This window comes from Podarcis pityusensis (assembly GCF_964106645.2).
Source record: "Podarcis pityusensis genome assembly, chromosome: 5".
Classification (NCBI taxonomy): Eukaryota; Metazoa; Chordata; class Lepidosauria; order Squamata; family Lacertidae; genus Podarcis; species Podarcis pityusensis.
In genome coordinates, this window is record NC_138032.1 from 4,881,141 (window position 1) to 4,901,514 (window position 20,374).

The 20,374-nt window shown below is 47.4% G+C and overlaps 1 protein-coding gene across 5 annotated transcripts in view; it reads left to right on the top strand.

Annotated features, from left to right (window-relative positions):
• DIS3L2 (DIS3 like 3'-5' exoribonuclease 2) overlaps window positions 1-20,374 on the top strand; it is a 196,771-nt gene that overhangs the window by 75,988 nt on the left and 100,409 nt on the right. For all 5 annotated transcript variants that reach the window (XM_081007397.1, XM_081007400.1, XM_081007398.1 and 2 more), the window contains 3 exons: window positions 6,303-6,534; window positions 16,691-16,785; window positions 18,718-18,965. In XM_081007397.1, coding sequence (XP_080863523.1) covers window positions 6,303-6,534; window positions 16,691-16,785; window positions 18,718-18,965 — 575 coding nt within the window. The remainder of the gene's footprint in view (window positions 1-6,302; window positions 6,535-16,690; window positions 16,786-18,717; window positions 18,966-20,374) is intronic.

The following is a 20,374-nucleotide window of genomic DNA, read 5'->3' on the forward strand; positions in this document are numbered from 1 at the left end:
TGATGCACCAGCTCCCTAAAATCCCAAATTTGGCAGAGGAATTGGGGAAAGGCTGTTCAAGGCTCGCTCGCTCAGCTTTGGAACTTGTCCGGATGAGCTTGATTTGGCGCTACGGACCTGCGATGGTCCAAGACTAAATTTGCTTCCCCACCAATCCCCATGCTTCTGTATATGTTACATCACAGCAATTTTCTTTCCTTAAAGGTCAGGAGTGTATTATCCTCTGCTAAAGCAGCAGAATAGAATAGAGCCAAAAAGGAAGGAAGAAAATTATGCACCAAGGCAATCCATTTTCCGTGGCACAGAAAGCTAAATTCTGCTACTGGTATATTTCGTGAAGATTGACATCAACTGTACCTTTTACTTTTTGTAATTTATTCTGGTTTTGTTCAACCTGGGGATTGGCAGGAACATCCCCTGCCCCATAGATGCTGGAAATCCTGATTCCTGATTCCTCTGGCCTGTGAGATCTTACTAGGCATTGTTTGCATACGTTTAAGTTCAGGGACAGAAGCTTGCATTTCTTTTCTTTTTTTAAAAAAAGTCAAATTCTTGGATTGCTGAATTCTTCTCTAAATCCCCATGTTCAGTTCTTGAGCTGAGTGCTTACACAATCTTGGAGGACCAACAACTCTGTCAATCGTCACTTTGCTGAAAGGCTTTTTTTGCCTTTCTTTTTAAGGGCTGCAGGAGAACACTTACATTTTTGTGGTACAAATTAAGTTAAATTTTGTAACTTTTTTTTAAAAAAAAGGTACCAGCGTGGGCAGACCATAGTTTTTCAATGTCATTGATTCCACAGCTACTCATCATGACTCTTGTGCAGTCCCTTTGCATTAGGTACCAATTTCCATGTTAATCCAGAGGTTGGCAAGGGAGGGAGAGATGACAATTTTCACCCTTTTGATCACTCCCCGGCCCCTGCCTTGATTTTCACCTGGACCCTTCCAGCAGTTTTAGAAGCCCCTCTTGATTTTGGGTTTATCGTCTTTGGCCCAGCCCATTTGCATTTATGAGAACTGCACTGGATGATGGAATACTGGATTTCTAAAGGAACGTGTTCAAAGCTTGCTTTAGGCCAGGGGGGTGGGAATCTTTTCCAGCTCAAGGGCCTCGTCCCTTTCTGAGCAACCTCCCGGGGGGGGGGGGGGGAGCATGGCAGAGTCTCCTGGAGGGGAATGTAATGAGAACGGTTCTTTTCAAATCACATACACATATTTCTGGTCGGTGCAAACGCCATTTGTGAAGGAGAAAGCAATAGTAGAACTCTACTACTCTTGAGTGTTGTGTGGTTTGGTGGAAAGGATCTATTTGGTCAACATTTTTAATGGCCTGCAATAAATTGTTTGGTGTTGGTCTATCTAGGAGCATGAACTGGACTTCCGCCACAGGGTGTATTTATCAGACAATAAATCCCGCTAAGCGGTGGCTCCAGAGAAGGGCTGCACCTGGACTCCCCGAAACTCTCACCTCTTCATGAGCAGCACTTGAGCAAACCGGTTGTCTCAGCTCTTCAGGCAACACAACCTGTTGGCTACCTTTCCTTCCAGAGAGTTTTGCCTTGTGCCTGAGCACTACAGAGATGGCCAGCTGCAGTGAGTGAGGGGCGATGCATAATGTTGCACCGGGGAGCTTTGTGTTTCCTTGCCCCAAGGACCAGTGAGAAGGACGGGGGAGCCCAGGTGCCGAGGAAAACAGGATGCTAGACTAGATGGCTCCCTCATGAGATCCAGCAAGGCAGTTCTTATGTTCCTTGAGTGTTCTCTTTCTTTATTTTAGGAAGTACCTTCCAACTAAAGGTGCTTTGTTCGCAAGGTGTGCTCTGCGCCTTTCACAGTTACTTAGTGTTCTTCCTTCTTTCCTTATCCCATTTCCTTTCTCCCCCCTCCCCTTTTTGTATCTGATGTTTTCAGGTTCTTAGTGTTTTGGCAGAACTTAGTACGCTTTTAAGAGGGTGCATGTGTCTGTCTACTTATCAGTCTTTAAAAACCTGATACCTACTCATCAGAGGCAGATGCAACCCCGTTCCTTGTTTGCAGGCTTGCTTTTTAAAAATATTTTATTTTAAGGATTTTTTTGCTTACATTTTTACATTCATATCAATTCAACAAAACATTTATCTTTTGGGGGTTCTCAGCCCCCAGACTTCTCCCCACCCTCCTCCCCAGTTTCCCATCATTACCTACTATCTTTTCTGCATCTTTATATCTTTATGAAATTTATTTCATCTCCCTTGTTTCAAAATTTACCCTAATTATATCACTGGTGCTATTCTAAACCTTGTTGTTGTTTAGTTGTGTCCGACTCTTCGTGACCCCATGGACCAGAGCACGCCAGGCACTCCTGTCTTCCACTGCCTCCCGCAGTTTGGTCAAACTCATGCTGGGAGCTTCGAGAACACTGTCCCACCATTTCGTCCTCTGTCATCCCCTTCTCCTTGTGCCCTCCATCTTTCCCAACACCAGGGTCTTTTCCAGGGAGTCTTCTATTCTCAAGAGGTGGCCAAAGTTCTTGGAGCCTCAGCTTCAGGATCTGTCCTTCCAGTGAGCACTCAGGGCTGATTTCCTTCAGAATGGATGTGTTTGATCTTCTTGCAGTCCATGGGACTCTCCAGAGTCTCCTCCAGCACCAGAATTCAAAAGCATCAATGCTTCGGCGATCAGCCTTCTTTATGGTCCAGCTCTCACTTCCGTACATCACTACTGGGAAAACAATGGCTTTAACTATTTTAAACCTACTGTTTTTAAGTGTTTACAGTGCTACTTTATGTGTTCTACAAAGTTAGTCCATTCTTTTAAAAAATCTTTTATCTTCTTGGTTTCTGAACTTCCCTGTCATTTTCGGCATAGTCTATCAATTTTGCTATCGATGTTTGCAGGCTTGCTTATCTCAAGATGCTCAACAGGGTGAGCTGAGAAGCATTCACCATTTTCCTGTTGAGCTCCTCACTCTGAACTCACGGCAGACTCTCTGTCCATCAGGATCCATCAATAGCCCTGTAGCTGATAAAAATATAGGGGATTCGAACAGTTCCCCATGAAAACTGTTCTGCGCTGGTCAGATCACATCTGGAGTTGTAGGTGCCTCACTTTATGATTGAAATCGGTCATCTTTGCACGTAACACTAAACTGTGGTTTGTTGAAGTTTTTAATGTATGACATATTAGTGTATTTTTGGTCTTTGTGGAAGCCGCCCACAGTGGCTGGGGAAACCCAGCCAGATGGGCGGGGTACAAATAATAAATTATTATTATTATTAACAAACGCCAAGTAACACTAGTTGTCCTGCGGACAATCATACAAATAACGACAGCTGTCCAGTGAAGCAGAATGGTTGCAGATTCATTTTTTTAAAAAAAAATGATATTTATTAGATTTTCAGAAAAAACAAAGAATTACACAAAAACAAGAAAAGTAAAAGCAAAAAACAGAAGTAAAAATACAAGAAAAATACAAAGTACAGAATAAAAGGATAAAAAACACTTAAAGAAGAAAAAAAGAAAAATAGATCAATTTTTCTATACCTTATATTCATATCCTTGTTTCCCTGACCTCCTCATACCTCCCTTTTTTGTATTCCAGTTCAATTACCGTATTTTTCGTTCTATAGGACGCACCGGCCCATAGGACGCACCTCGTTTTTTTGGGGGGGGGAAATGAATAAAAAAAATTATTCCCCCCCCCCAGCTGCCGCCCCAAGCCTCGCGTGCTTCGGGCTGCAGGCTACCGCCCCAAGCCTCGCGCGCTCGGCGGGACCTCCCACCGGGCGCGCGAGGCTTGCAGACACTCGCCCGAAGCACGGGGAGCCCTCCGGAGGGCTCCCCGTGCTTCGGGCGACAAGCTGCAGCCCCAAGCCTCGCGCGCTCGGCGGGACCTCCTGCCGGGCGCGCAAGGCTTGCAGACACTCGCCCGAAGCACGGGGAGCCCTCCGGAGGGCTCCCCGTGCTTCGGGCGACAAGCTGCAGCCCCAAGCCTCACGCGCTCGGCGGGACCTCCTGCCGGGCGCGCAAGGCTTGCAGACACTCGCCCGAAGCACGGGGAGCCCTCCGGAAGGCTCCCCGTGCTTCGGGCGACAAGCTGCAGCCCCAAGCCTCGCGCGCTCGGCGGGACCTCCTGCCGGGCGCGCAAGGCTTGCAGACACTCGCCCGAAGCACGGGGAGCCCTCCGGAGGGCTCCCCGTGCTTCGGGCGACAAGCTGCAGCCCCAAGCCTCGCGCGCTCGGCGAGACCTCCTGCCGGGCGCGCAAGGCTTGCAGACACTCGCCCGAAGCACGGGGAGCCCTCCGGAGGGCTCCCCGTGCTTCGGGCGACAGGCTGCCGCCCCAAGCCTTGCGCGCTCGGCGGGACCTCCTGCCGGGCGCGCAAGGCTTGCAGACACTCGCCCGAAGCACGGGGAGCCCTCCGGAGGGCTCCCCGTGCTTCGGGCGACAGGCTGCTGCCCCAAGCCTCGCGCGCTCGGCGAGATCTCCTGCCGGGCGTGCAAGGCTTGCGGACACTCGCCGGGGCTGCAGGCTGCTGCCTGCAAGCCTTGTGAGCCCGCGGGAACTCCCACTGGGCTTGCAAGGCTTGCGGATAGCTTCCTGAAGCCTGGAGAGCGAGAGGGGTCGGTGCGCACCGATGCCTCTCGCTCTCCAGGCTTCAGCGAAAGCCTGCATTCGCTCCATAGGACGCACACACATTTCCCCTTCATTTTTGGAGGGGAAAAAGTGCGTCCTATGGAGCGAAAAATACGGTAGTTAATTCAGCAATTTCTTTCCCTCTTTATTTTCTCATGATCCTATAACTATACTATGACTTTAAATTTTCACCTGTTATCAATCCTTTTTTACATACACCTTTATAGCATTCCTGCTTAAACCACTTAGCTTCATTCCAACATCATTCTAACATTCATTAATTTTGCAATATTTCTGTAAATAGTCCTTAAATTTCTTCCAATCTTCTTCCACCGACTCTTCTCCCTGGTCTCGGATTCTGCCAGTCATTTCCGCCAATTCCATGTAGTCCATCACCTTCATCTGCCATTCTTCCAGAGTGGGTAGGTCTTGTGTCTTCCAATACTTTGCAATAAGTATTCTTGCTGCTGTTGTGGCATAAATAAAGAAAGTTCCAGAATGGTTGCAGATTCAGGACAGATAAAAGGAAGTGCTTCATGTAATATATAGTTAAACAATTTCAGGGAGGCTAAGGTGATCAATGGCTACTAGTCATGACTCTGTACCACTGGCATGTTGGAGGCAGTTTTCTTCTGAATGCCAGTTGCTGAACATGAGCGAGAGAGAGTTCTGTTGCCTTCATGCCCTGCTCCTGCGCTTCTAAAAGACATCTGGTTAGCTACTGTAGGAAATGGGATGCTAGACTAGATGGGCCTTGGATCTGACCCAGACAGAGTCTTTTTCACAGTCACCCCAAACCCCTGACAATGTTCTGCACTCTGCAACCTCTGAAAGTAGTTTTCCCAGCACTGAATCCTAGAAGTGTTGCCTGTTCCATCACCCGGTCAAAGGCGATATTGGTGCAGTTATTTCTCAGAGAATAGATAAAACCCTCTTACTCTTTCTTCGGCTCCATAGTGTTGTTAGGAAAATTTCCTGCTTTTGGTGGAAGCTTGTGGCTTCGGCTCACAGGGTCGTGTTGCCGCCTTGAGTGCTCTCGACCACTAACCCCCCCCCCACATCGCCTTTTATCGGTACTTTTTGAGGGGGGAGTGACGGGAGATTGGCGCTTCCGCTGGACCTCTTAACGTCCCACAGACCCTCGTGGGACTTTCTGGGGGGGGGGGTGCCTATCCCAGGCACTCTCCCCTCTTAACTCTGCAGCCTTGGTCCGATCACGACGATTTAAAGACAGCTTTAAAACTGTTTCAGTCACCGTTCTAAAAAGTTATGCCATTGGAGGGTTTTTCACTCCCCTGCTCGCCATTCCCAGTTTTTCCCCTTTCAGGCCTTTTGTGTTGTGAAGAAGGAATGGTGGGGAAATGTCCCCCCCCCGCCCCCCGGCATGATGACCTTCACATAATTTGGCACCAAGGTCTGTTGGGACACATGGTGTGTTTCTTTCTTGTGTGCTAGTATTGCTTTCTGGATGAAGCTGACCTGGAAGAGTTGCCATCCAGGCTGGTCCCATCCTGCTGCTGCTCCTCACTGGCAGTCACCCCTCCCATGTCAATGTGAAAGGCCTTTGGGATGAAGGATTTGGAGGGGTGGGGAGACCTATCAGGGTCGGAAGCGGTGTACGGCTCCCCCTCAGCCATGCTGGACCATGCAGTTCAGAATGCAATTTTTCTCCCTCTTTACTCTCCAGGTAATCAAGCCGGATGGTTGTGACAATGAAACAACAGAAACAGCTGAAGGATCAGATCCTCCAGGGAGTTCCCCGGGCGCTTGTGTGCTTCGTGATCCAGGAAAAGGCGACGTTAACAGCCCGGACGTTGTTATAGAGGCTCAGTTTGATGACGAAGATGTTGAGGGCAAGCAAGATGGCTCAAGAGAGACCAAGGATCAGAAGCAGCTGTCCCTGGGGGCTGGAGAAAATGGTGAGTTGGGGTTCAGCCGCAAATGGTAGAGCCAGCTTTTCTTTCCCCCCTTTTCCAATTCCGTTTCCTTTAAAAGCAACTCAGGAGCTTAAATTGCTTTAGTTCTGTTGTGCAGCCTATAACTTTCTTTTTTTTTTTGGGCGGGGGGCGGGGGACAGGTGTCTATAGACATACCTGAAAACAAAACCACAAATAAATAAAAATATAAGGAAAGCAATGTTGGGTGGACCTGAAGGGCTGCTGGGCCGGGGTCATTTGTATTGTGTCTGAAAGGCAGTGGGGAGCCACTGAATGCATTTTTGCAATGGGGAGCCACCCTGAAAGAGTCATTTGTGTGGCAGGAGTGATTCTATGGAGCCCAGCATAGACTCACCTGCAGCCTGACATTTAATCATGTAAGCATACCCTTGCAGTGCTGTTTAAGCAAATATTGGCACTTGCCATGCAATATACCAGTCTGTGGAAAGTAACCCACAACTGCATATCAAAAGGACCCCAATTTTAGGGGCCCACATCATTGGGATCCCTTTGATTCCCTTGTTGCTGTTGTCTTTATTCACAGCAAACACACCAGTAGGATGCATTTATATAAAAGTTACTGCATGTAGTAGCACCCTTGTGGTTTGTGACATCAAATGGTCACGTGGAAAGATTTAAACAGGGCAGGCTGCAAGAGCTTTGAAAAGACATTCAATGGAATGCATCAGAGACGTCTGCGTTTGTAGATCTGGTGGGACGTTCTGCAGAGCTTCAGCACCCGATGTTTGACCTGGCCATTGAAGGGGCATGTGAGCAGGATGCCAAGCCATTGATAAGGGAGGGAGCTGCATTAGATCTTTGCCCTACGCAATTTAACTCAAAAAGGTTTCAGTGAGGAAATGGATTTTCTCTCTTTGCTGGGAATATCCGCATGCATGTTCTCTCTCTTTCATTGTCACTGTTTTCCTGCTAATTTTTGAGTCTTTACTCCGTTACCTATTTATTCTGGCTTTCTGCCAGTAAGGGTCAAAAGCCTTCCCTTGATTCCATTGTACACATTAGAAGTTCTCCATTCCAGAGTTCCTTTCCATTGATATCACTGGACTATTATAGGCAGTTGGTTCCAGCTGATATAAAAGGTTTCATTTTGGATGCCTCTTGCAACACGAGTCTCTGGCGTCCTTTCCTTTTGAGAATTGCAGCTAGACATTTTTATTTAATTTTCTTATGTGTGTATGCAACTATTTAGGCCTCTGTATATATTTTGAAGACTTTTATGTTACGATTTGAGCCTTACTAATCAGGCTTTTTGGGTAGTTTTCAATTTCTACAGGTTGTTTTAAATTTTGGGGGGTCCTGTTGCTTTGTTTTTGCTACGCAAGTTTTCTCAATACATCTGTTTATACATTTTAAATTCTTGCAGCATTTTTTATTTTGCAGAATGTAGCCAAATAACTTAAGGTTGGCATTAATTTGGTGTGGGAGTATTGCAATGTATTACATTTAGTACCTATTACCTCATTTCCTATTTGTCTGTATTATTAGTGTCCCCCCCCCCAAAAAAAATCCACCCTCCCCTCAAAAACCCTGCATTGTGCCTGGAGTAATTCTCAGTCCTAGCACCTGGAATTTTTTTGCCTGCCAGTGAATTCTGTCTCTGCTTTTGTGGTTGGTTTTGCTTAGAGGTGGTTCTGAAAAAGACTTCAAGGGCAGCTCCTTGTAGAGCAGGTAATGAGCCACAGCCCGCAGGACTGTGACGAAGTCTGAATGAAAAAGCTCAGCAGCACCAGAGGTTCCCCAGCTAATTCATTAGCAGTATCCAGAGGGTGGCAGGCTTCCTTGCACCTCTTCACTCGCTGTCCTTCCTCCGAGGCCCTTTAGTCCTGCAATAGCCTTGGAGTCCTTTCTTGTGCTCTCGTGCCTTCTCCTTTCATTTGGCACAGCATTTAACAAAGCATTTTCTGTGAAAATAAGATGCTCGCCATTTCTGTTGATGCCAGGTATCTGTGGGTGGTTTATTTCACAAAATGCTGCTTGCCGAGAAACAAGGTTAATCCTCCTAGGCTTGATTCTACATCTAGGGGGTGGGAATCGAGTATCTTGGCCATGTTTTAAAAAGAAATCCCCTCCACTCTGTGCAGCCCTGAAACATAAGCAAATTGCTCCGAGGGTATCCTTGGAAGCGTTCCCAGGCGTGACTAACGCTGTTTGGGTAGCTGAACTTTGATGTAGATGTGCTTGCCACTTGCGATTGTGATGCTGGTAGGAGAAGATACTGCAGTTGTGTGGGTTCCTCTTGCATGCAGAGTGTTCAGTGAGCCTCAAATTTTCAATCTGCCCAAGCTCAGGGGAGGCCTAGGAAAAGCTGCGTTCAGGGCTCTATTACGCAGCAAGCCTAGCTGGGCTCAGATGCAGCCGAAACTTCATGCGAGCTTCCCTGATTTTGAAGCCATTCTTAGCAACACACCCAGGAGCTGTTATTGTGTAGCCAGGAGTGACCCTTTTGGTTGTGAAGTGCTCTCTGGCCTTTCTAGCTAAAGCAGCCTTTGCATGGAAGGGACTGGGAATGAGGGGAGTCTTTAAAAAAAACCCACCCAACCTACACACAGAGGCAGATGGGAGGAAAACAGGACTCTTTTCTGTCCATACCTTTTGTAGTAAGGCTGGTCCTAGCACCTGACCTTGTCCCAGCTCTGAGATGCACTCATTTGTCAGATCCTCCAGCCTGCCTGGCGTTTATCCACATCATTTGCGTTTTCATTCAGTGCTCCCAGTTGTGTAAACTCTCTTAGCTAAATAGGCACAGCAAATACAGGAACTAGGAAAGAGGAGCTGTGGTAGCAAGGTGGGATTTCCAAAGAAAGAATTGGAAGGAAACATCATCAGGGAAGTTGCGTTTGGTGGTGTTTTTTTTTAGAAACTTTCCTGAACACTTTGGGAATGCATTGTATAGACTGCCCTGGCTGGTGTTCCCTTTCTCCTACCCCCCCCCCAATACACATGGCAGGTAGGTGGCATTCTGCACTGCCTGATCGGGCGATTTCAGGCAAGATGAGCTAAACCTTTAATTGAGAAACATTTCCAGGTAAGAGGATGCTGTGGTTAAACACATTGGTCTGGCACTTCCTGGTTCTGGGAAAGGGGATATTCCATGTTTTGCTCACCAGGTTTGCTTCTAGCCTCCTGGCCCTATCATTACGTAGCTGGAAATTCCAATCTCGCCATGGGATCTATAAGACATGGAATGTCTTTTTTTTTTTTTAATAAATATTTATTAGGGTTTACAATACAAATAGATATAATAAACAAAATAACATATGTTTTAACATAATTTCACATCTTCTTTGGACTCCCTCGCATCTCCCGCTCCCACTTTCATCGTAATAAATTTTTTTCAGCAATTTATCATCTTGTTTGCATTTATATCCCATCTATTTTATTTATAGTCTAATAATTCTCAAAAGAGTTTATGTTTTCTCATTCTCACTTATCATCCTAAATCATCTAATTTAGTGGTGCTCAATTATTTATGATCTAGCATCCTGCTTAACATTCAGTCAATTTACAATATTTTTGTAGATAAATCTTGAATTTCTTCCAATCCTCCTCCATCCTCTCTTCTCCCAGGTCTCGGATTCTGCCGGTCATCTCAGCCAATTCCATATAGTCCATCAGTTGCATCTGCCATTCTTCCAGTGTGGGTAGATCTTGAGTTTTCCAGTGCTTTGCAAGAAGTATCCTTGCTGCTGTTGTTGCATACATAAAAAACGTCTGGTCCTTCTTTACCACCCCTTGGCCGACAATGCCCAAAAGAAAGGCCTCTGGTTTCTTAGTGAAGGTATACTTAAATACCTTTTTCAGTTCATTATAGATCATTTCCCAGAACGCCTTCACTTTAGGGCAGGTCCACCAGAGGTGGAAGAATGTTCCTTCACTCTCTTTACATTTCCAGCACTTATTATCAGACAGGTGGTATATTTTTGCAAGTTTGACTGGGGTCATATACCATCTATATATCATTTTCATTACATTTTCTTTCAAAGCATTGCATGCAGTAAAGTTCAACCCAGTACTCCACAGCCTTTCCCAGTCCTCAAACATGATATTATGCCCAATGTCCTGCGCCCACCTTATCATAGCCGATTTAACCATTTCATCTTGTGTATTCCATTTTAACAGCAAGTTATACATTCTTGAAAGTACCTTAATCTTTGGTTCTAACAGTTCTGTTTCTAGTTTCGATTTCTCCACCTGGAACCCTAGTTTCTTGTCATTTTTAAAAACTTCTTTAATCTGAGCATAGTGTAACCAGTCTCGCACTTTATCCTTCATTTTCTCCAAACTCTGCAATTTCCAGTTATCTCCATCTTTTTCTAGTATTTCCCAGTATTTTGGCCATTTGGCCTCCATATTGGGTCTTTTTTGGGCCTTAGCTTCCAAAGGTGAAAGCCACCTTGGAGTTTTATTTTCCAGCAAGTCTTTATATTTTGTCCAGACATTAAACAGTGATTTTCTGAAGACATGGAATGTCACCACTGATGAAGGAATCTGAACCTCTTAAGGAGAAGCTTTGGAATCTGAGCTTGGTCTTGAAAACAGGATGAGGTTGTGTATATGACCAAGAATTAGGCTTCATTGGCTAGCTTGGATGTTGCAGTTCAGGAATTTGGTGCAAAGGTATCTCATGTCTGGCTAACAGCAGCATATTGCAAGTAGAAGTTCACAAATTTCTTGGAAGGCATGGTCCCTCACAGGGAATGCCCATTTGCATCCAGCAACTGGAAATTAAATGTTCCGGCCCTGCCTGGTGCAGTGCTGCCATACAGGACCTGCAGGGATTGGTTAATTGATATTTAATGCATATTCTGTCCTTCATCTGTAGATCTCAGGGCAGTTCACAACAAAAAATACAAGAAAAAAACAAAATACACAATAAAAACAAGAAAAAGAACAACACACACATGCACCCCCGCAGCACATTTAAAAGTCTATAGGATGTCAGATCAGCCAAAGGCCTGGTTAAAGAGGAATGTTTTCACCTGGTGCCTAAAGGTGTTTAATGAAGATGCCAGCTGAACCTGCCTGGGGAGAGCATTTCACAAATGGGAAGTCGCTGCAGGAAAGGCCCATTCTCTTGTTGCCACTCTCCAGGCCTCTCATGGAGGAGGCACACAGAGAAGGGATCTGCCTTCTGGACTGCGCTTGGGAATCTCAGGCCATACAACATACAGACTTACCTGTGTTGAGGGAGGGGCTGTAGCCAAGTGGCAGAGCATCTGCTTTGCAGGCAGAAGGTCCCAGGTTCAGTCCTGGGCATCTTGAAGGTGAGGCTGTGAGAGTCCCCTCCCAAAACCTGGAAAGCCACTGCCAGTCATAGTACAGTGGTACCTTGGGTTAAGAACTTAATACGTTCTGGAGGCCTGTTCTTAACCTGAAACTGTTCTTAACCTGAAGCGCCACTTTAGCTAATGGGGCCTCCAGCTGCCACCGCGCTGTCACAGCACGATTTCTGTTCTCATCCTGAAGCAAAGTTCTTAACCTGAAGCACTATTTCTGGGTTAGCGGTGTCTGTAACCTGAAGCGTATGTAACCTGAGGTACCACTGTACTGGGCTAAGTGGGGGCCAATGGCCTGACTTTGCATAAGGCATCTTCCAATTTCCCCAACTTTTAAATAAGCATTGAGTGCAGATGTAACTGTTCCATGTGGATAACTAGTGCCTTGTCTCTTCCCGCGTTGACCTCTGTATGCAACTTCTCATCTGTGCTGTTTGCAGTTTCTTCTTCCTTGATGAAACCCTTTGTCTTTGCCTTTTCCCTGCCCACCATGAACACTGGGAGACTTCATGCTCTGCCCCCCACACCCCGGAAATAAGGAAAAATGGGTCGGCAAGGAATGCTGAAGCCTGTCGTTTTCTCTTAGTGCTATTTAATTTACCTTTATCTCAAAGTATGGGACGCAGGTGGCGCTGTGGGTTAAACCATAGAGCCTAGGACTTGCCAATCAGAAGGTTGGCGGTTCGAATCCCTGCGATGGGGTGAGCTCCCGTTGCTCGGTCCCTGCTCCTGCCAACCTAACAGTTCGAAAGCACGTCAAAGTGCAAGTAGATAAATAGGTACCGCTCCAGCGGGAAGGTAAATGGCATTTCCGTGCGCTGCTCTGGTTCGCCAGAAGTGGCTTGGTCCTGCTGGCCATATGATCCGGAAGCTGTACGCCGGCTCCCTCGGCCAATAAAGCGAGATGAGTGCCGCAACCCCAGAGTTGTCTGCGACTGGACCTAATGGTCAGGGGTCCCTTTACCTTTACCTATCTCAAAGTATCTCAAGGTGTCTCAACCATGAGAGTCAGAAGGGTCAGATGGAGGTGCTGTGTGTGTGCGTGCGCATCTCAGTTGGCCTATGGGCGTGAGGTCCCCCACCTCTGATGTAGCTGTTTGAGTCCTTTAAAGCCCCAGGTGTGTGGATGCTGCAGGTGGAGGAAGGGACAGGGATGCTAAGTCTTTCCTGAGCTACCCTTTCCTTTTACCTGATCTTAGTGCACTTGGGGTAGCACCAAGCACACACCTGCTCCTTACTTCTTGCTCACATGGGCAAGAAAACTCAGGAGCATTAACTGCATCAGGTACTGCATTTAAAAAAAAGAAGTGCAGCTTGGATCTTGGGCAAACACAATCATTTCTCTTGCCAGAATGTTATAACTGGGATAGTGAGCATCTCCTCACTGCTTTCCTTTCCATCCAGTCTGGAGGATGCATTTTCTCACTGTTTGCTGGATATTTCTTTCTTTCTTTCTTTCTTTCTTTCTTTCTTTCTTTCTTTCTTTTTTTTAAAAAAGTCAGAAAACACAATATATTTTCATTTGGAAGTGGGAATTGCTAACATTAATTGTGCTCCTCTTGGAGAGAGTCGCAAATTTCCACAGCAGCAAGCCTGGAAAAAATAACTTTGGATCTGTCATGGTTAATAAGTGTTTTAATCTGACGGCTTTAAGGGCTCGTTTTGGCCACTTCAGCTGTCCTGGTTAATCTAATTTGTGCAAGAGACTTTCAAGAAAAGGTTTAAATATGTACATATATGAATTTAACCTCTCTCCGTCTTGGACCAGGAGGAGGGGCTGGTGGCTCAAGCGCAGTTTACCAGGCCTCTGAAAAGCTGCCGTCTCGGAGGGGTGCTAGCGCTGCAATTCTAATTTGCTGGTAATAACAGAACTAATTGGAGAGGTTTCTTGCCATTAGTGCCTAATTTTCTTTTCAGCAAAGCTATAACAATTTTCGGTTTTGTCAGGTAATCACCCAAAAGGAAAACAAGGGGATTAAAGCACCGTTTTTCCCTGGGCTGGAGCTCCTGGCGGGTGTTTTCACTGTAAGATAAGCTTAGCAAGCCCTGCCCAAGCTAACATAGTAAATCTCCCACTGCAAACACAGCGCTGCCCAGGGTGGAAATATTGAATGGTCACCGGATAACCACGACAGCAAAGGTTCGGCATAGTTTATTTCTGGTTTGGCAAATGGCAGCTGCCTCCTTTTCTCTGTCCCTCCCCACCTTATCCCCACACTTTTACCTCCCTGTTCAGCTGTCTGGGATTTCTCCCAGTTTCCTTGATTCTCCCTTTGCTCGCCCGCATCTTCGCTGCTCCAGGCTCCACAGTAGTTCTCATTGGGCATGTGCCCACATGACTCCCCGCCACTGGAGGCCAATAGAAGTCGTGGGCTGCCGGTGCCGTTGTTTAAGTTACTCTGCCTCTGCCTGATCGTGGCCCCTCATTGACTCCTGGAGCAATGGGTGCAAGCGTTGGCCCGTTGTTCATAAGCAGCATGGGCATGCAAGGTTGGCGAGGGAGCAGCGCTCTTCCTAGAATGGTCCTGGAAGCACCCAGTTAAATGCCCGGTCATAATTGCTGCTTCCTTAATGTCTCAGATCTCTTTGCTGTGGTGCACATTTCAGTGATGAACGGATGGGCAAGGGATTTGGAATAGAAAGAAGCAAAGCAAAACGAAACACAAGGCGTTTTGTGGAGCTTACTGCTACAAGATGAGGAGATGGCCACCAGATTTAGATGGTTTTTCAAGGACGTTAGATAAACCCAAGGAAGAGGGAGAGGCTGTGTTGGATGCCCCCCCCCCCAAGCACCAGTTTCTACGGTGCCAAGTTCCTCCTGCACAGTTGTAGGCCGTGTGGGTCGGATTCAGCTAATTCGCTCCACTCGCATAAGCTAGTGCAAGGATTCTTGCTACTATAAGGATGCTTTCACCTCTCTCTGCATGCCCCCTGGGCCTCCCCAAAATCTGCTCTGGAGAACAGGGGAACCCCCCAGAACATCATGCAGGGGGAGCAGAGGAGATGATTGATCCATTGGGCAAGCAGGAGTCCTTTTGCAGATGGAATGGTCTCCTTGTGCTATATTTCTCCAATGGAAATTTCTCCAGTGAAAATAGAGACATCCTAAATAATCACAATCACAATCATTTTATTATTTATACCCCACACATCTGATTGTGTTGCCCCAGCCACTCTGGGCAGCTTCAAACATATAAAAACATAACAAAACATAAACATTTAAAAACCACCCTAAACAGGACTGCCTTCAGATGGCTCCTCAAGGTTGTATAGTTACTCATCTCCTTGGCTTGGGGGCTGCATAACTCCATACCTTCCAACATTTCTCTGATGAAAATAGGGATGTCCTAAGGAAAAGCGGGACATTGCAGGATAAAATCAGAAACCGGGGCGGCTCCGCAAATCCAGGAATATCCCTGGAAAAGAGGGACACTTGGAAGTTCTTCAGCAGTAGGGAACGGGAGAGGAATAGGAGGGGCACCACAGCAGCAGTATTAATTTTCAACAGTGGCAGCTTGAGTTTTGGGCATTCCTCTGGTTCTTTTGGTTCTTCTCGCACACCCATGTGGAGCAGAGAACAATTAAGATTGCGGGTGGGAAATTAAGTGGACTGGGAGATGAATTGGAAGAGCACAAGTGTGTCACCTGTGTCATGTCACCTGTCCTGTCACCTGGCAGCTGCAGTTCCACCTGGCAGCCTCAGTGGGAGAGATGGGAAGCAGGGCTCCCTCCATAGGCACCTCCTGCCCCTGAGCTGTTTCTATGCTGCCTGGTCATTATGAGAACAGAAGTTTATGTTTATTTATTTAATTTATATGCCACTTTTAACTTCCAAGGATCTCTTGGTGGTGCACCTGGTTCTCCTCCTCCCCATTTCACCCTCACAACAACCCTGTGAGGGAGGTTTGACCAAGAGATGGTGACTGGCCCAAGGTCACCCAGGGAGCTGCTGCGTAGCTGAGTGGGGATTCAAGCTTACTCTCCCAGGTCCTACTCCAAAACTTTATAACCATTGTACCACACTGGATCTAAGAATTGGTGCCTGAACTTGGTTTTTTCCTCTTCCCTTCCTGTCCCTCACTTTTTGCATGTTGTGGCTTTTTTAAAAAAAGAGAAAGGAGCAGGGTGGTGAACCTGCGGCTCTCTAGAAATTGTTTAACTCTGACCATCCCATTGGGCATGCTGGCTGCTGGGGCTGCTGGGAGTTGGAGCCTAGCGGCATGTGGAGGGCCACACGTCCCCCACCCAGCCCTGGACGACTGATGCAGGGCTTTTCATAAGCTTTATGAAATAACTACGGCTGGCCCTTCGCCGAAGACTATCTCCTTGCAAGGTGCGGTTTTGAATTCTAGGCTAAATGTGCATTTTATAACCTTTCATAACATTCTTTAAAGGAAATTAAATATTTTAATGAACGCGATCACTTAAAGGGGACTATTTATGTAACGCGAAAAGTTAAAGTGACCCCAACGCAAGAAATGCCAGGAAACTCTAACGCTTTTTATTTGCATTTAATAAATAGAGCGTGTTTTCCACCATTTTGTTTATTATGGCTGGTATAGATGTACTTGTAAATTTTGGGGTTTATTTTTATTTTAGCAGATGTGCACAATGGAAGTTGACCATATATCTGTTTCCCATTGCAGCCTGGAGGGATATTGCAATGCCGCTATTTGTTCCAAGGCAATTTTGACATGCCCTTTCCTCTTCCTTTGGCTTCTTTCAGCCCGGGCCAGTGCTCCAAGCTGCCCCTCGGGACTGCCAAGCAGGGACATTATAAGGCTCGAAGGAAGGGAAGGAAGCAATTGTAATGTGTGCGTTTTTATGTGTGTGTTCTGTAGGGAGGGACCTGGAGACCTGCGGCCCCCGCCATGCGAAACAGGAAGACTCTTCCAAGCCGAACGATCCGGACCAGTACCTGCAGAAGACTGCCAAGGTAGCATCCCGTTGGAACTGACCTCAGTGTGCTGTCTGGAGGGTTTGTTTCCACTCCCCTGAAAGCAAGGGGAACGGCCACAGCGGCAGAGGGTCCCAGGTCCCACCCAGGTCCCAGGCATCTCTAGGTAGGGCTGGGAGAGAACCCCACACCCTGAAATCATGGAGAGCTGCTGGCAGTCAGTGTAGTCAGTATTAAGCCAAACGGACGCTGTGACCTGGCTTGGTATAATGTCACTTCCTGCATTCCAGCTCCTTGGGAATAATATAATAATAATAAATATAAAATTTATTTATACCCCGCCGTCCCAGGCCAGAGCCGGGCTCAGGGCGGCTAACACCAGTAAAATTACAATAGAAACATAATAGGGGAAGGGGAAAAAACACCCCAGTTTAAAATACAGGTTAAAATGCAATTTAAAAATGCAGCCTCATTTTAAAAGTAGCTCATAGATCAAAACCGTAAGGGGATGGAAGACATAAGGGTCAGACTGAGTCCAAACCAAAGGCCAGGCAGAACAGCTCTGTCTTGCAGGCCCTGCAGAAAGATGTCAAGTCCCGCAAGACCCTGGTCTCTTGTGACAGACCGTTCCACCAAGTTGGGGCCAGTAGGCCCTGGCTCTAGTTGAGACCAATCTAACCACCTTGCGACTCGGGACCTCCAAGGTGTTGTCATTTGTCAACCTTAAGGTCCTCCGTGGGGCATACCAGGAGAGGCGGTCCCTTGGGTACATGGGTCCTAGGTTGCATAGGGCATGAAAGGTCCAAACCAACACCTGACCCTGTACTCCACTGGGAGTCAGTGCAGTTGGTAAAGCACTGGATGAATGTGATCCCGCGGCAGGGACCCCGTAAGGAGTCTCGCCGTGGCATTCTGCACCCGCTGGAGTTTCTGGGTCAGCTTCAAGGGCAGCCCCGCGTAGAGCGAGTTACAATAATCAAGCCTGGAGGTGACGGTCGCATGGATCACTGTGGCCAGGTCGGGGCGGGAAAGGCAAGGCTAAGACTCTCATCCAAGCCTTTTGCTTCCTCCAATCACCCACTCACCGGCTGTTTGTTAGATGCTCAGCTTTGGGTGCCACAAACGCTCGGGGCGACATGTGTTGAAGTGGGGTCATGGTAAGAAATCCCCACTCAGCCATGAAGCGCTCCCTGGGTTCATTTGGGCCTGGGTTTATTTGGGTCTCTCTCTCTCTCAGCCTCACTTACCACACCGTTCTTGTTGGGGTGATCAGACAGGGCTGCGCCGTAGGGATCTTTGCACTCATCCTTGAGCTCCTTGCAGGAAAAGCAGGATGCCAGTGCAATAAATAAAATCCTATTTCAGCTCAAGGACATCTGATATTGGGGGGACCTGATTTGTTTAGGGCATGTGAACAAACTAGCAACCAGCGCTGCTATTTTAAACCGGGTTATGCAAGTCCTAAACGTAACCGGGCTGCAGCATTTTGGACCAACTGAAGCTCCCAAGTTGTCTTTAAGGGCAGCCTATGCAAAGCACATTGTAGTAGTCCAGTCTGGAGGCATGGAGTGCCATGGCCAAGGGGCTGTAGCTGCCAAACCAGCTGTGGGTGGAAATAGGCACTCCTAACCTCTGATGTCACCACCTGCACCTCCAACGAGAGCATTGGATCTCGGAGTTCCCCCAGAGATTTGGAGCTGCTCCTTCCAGGCGAGTGCAATGTCCAGTCCAGAACAGGCTGCCTCCCCTCCTTGTTCTTATGTGGCCGTGGCTGCCCTGCAGGCACAAGACCAGCCAGCTGCTTCTCGCCTCTGGAGAGTGTTCTTTAAAAAGAGGAGTAGTCATGGCCCACGTGAAAGCATTTTGGCACACCGTGGGTTTGTTCTGGGCTTGGCTCCTTTGCTCTGTTGTTTGGAATTAAGTGCATCCCTTTCCTGTGCTCCCGTGGGCAACTCCCTGTGGCTCTTGCAGGTGGTCTACATATTGGAGAAAAAGCATTCCAGGGCAGCCACCGGCTTCATCCGCCTCCTGACCGACCGCAACAGCGAGCTCTTCAAGAAGTGCGCCATGTTCTCGCCCGTGGACCACAGAGTGCCTCGTGCGTACGTGGCCTTGGCTGACTGCCCGCCGGACTTCATCACCAGGCCTGAGGACTATTCCAACACGCTGTTCATTTGCCGTATCGTGGACTGGAGGGAAGACAGCAACTTTGCCCTCGGGTACGTGTGCACATAGGTACAGTGTTACCTCGAGATGTGAACGGGATCCGTTCCGGAGCCCCGTTCGCATCTCGAACAGAACGTAAGACGCGTCTGCTTGTGTGGCGTTTTGCTACTTCCGCGCATGCGCGTGACATCATTTTGACCGTCTGCACATGCGCAAGTGGCGAAACCTGGAAGTAACGCGCTCTGTTATTTCTGGGTCGCCACGGAGCGCAACCCGAAAGCGCTCAACCTGAAGTGTATTTATCCCGAGGTATGGCTGTATTTATTTATGAATTCGCAGGTTTCATAAGCCACCTTGGCAGTCAAAAGAATAAAATCAAAGCACAAGAGGTTACAGACTCAGTATGCTAAAAGCTATAACGCAATACCTACAGTTTTGAAGTTAATACTCCTATAAAATGACTGGGTCACACGTAAGGGGGAAGCCTTCTCAAACAAAAGATGCTTCAGTAGATGCCTTAATGTCAAAAACACTGGGCACTTGTCTGATTAATTTATATCCTGCCCTTCCTCCTGAAGGATCCCAAGGCAGCCATAGGTAACTGATTCCAGAGGGCTGGTGCCTCAACACTAAAAGCCCAGCTCCTAGTGCATATGAAGTCCACTGCTGATGGTATGTGGCATTTTCAGCAGTGAACCATTTGAGGAGTGCTATTGCCAGGCAGCGATATACTGGGCAAGGTGGTGCCTTAGGTAACCTGGTCCCAGGTTATTCAGGGCTGAGGGTCAAATCATGAACTGCACTGGTAAGATAGTGGCAAGCAGTACAGCTCCCTTAGCAGGAGCCTGGCATGGCACTGATGGGACATCCCAGTTAGCAATCTTGGTGCCGCATTCGGCACTGGCTGCGTCTTCTGGACCAAGCCAAGGGAAGCTGCACATGGAGCGCATTGTAGTCATCCAGCATGTGGCTGCTGGCTGGAAGACATCTGAAGGCAGCCCGGTATAGGGAGGTTTTTAATGTTTGATCTTTTATCGCTTTTATGATTATTATTAATAATAATATTCTATTGGGTGCCGCCCAGAGTGGCTGGGGAAACCCGGCCAGATGGGTGGGGTATAAATTTATCATCATCATCATCTTAAGTGAGGAGGTGGTATGAATTAATAATAATAATAATAATAATAATAATAATAATAATAAGCAACCCATCTGACTAGGTTGCCCCAGCCACTCTGGGCGGCTCCCAACAGAATATAAAAACATAATGAAACATCATTAAAAACCTCCCTATGCAGGGCTGCCTTCAGAGGTCTTCTAAAGGTTGTATAGTTGCTTATCTCATTGACATCTGATGGGAGGGTGTTCCACAGGGCGGGTGCCACTACTGAGAAGGCCCTCTGCCTAGTGGTGACCCAATGGTGTCACTGTCTGCAGCTTGCCAGGGTTTTAGGCAAGGGAC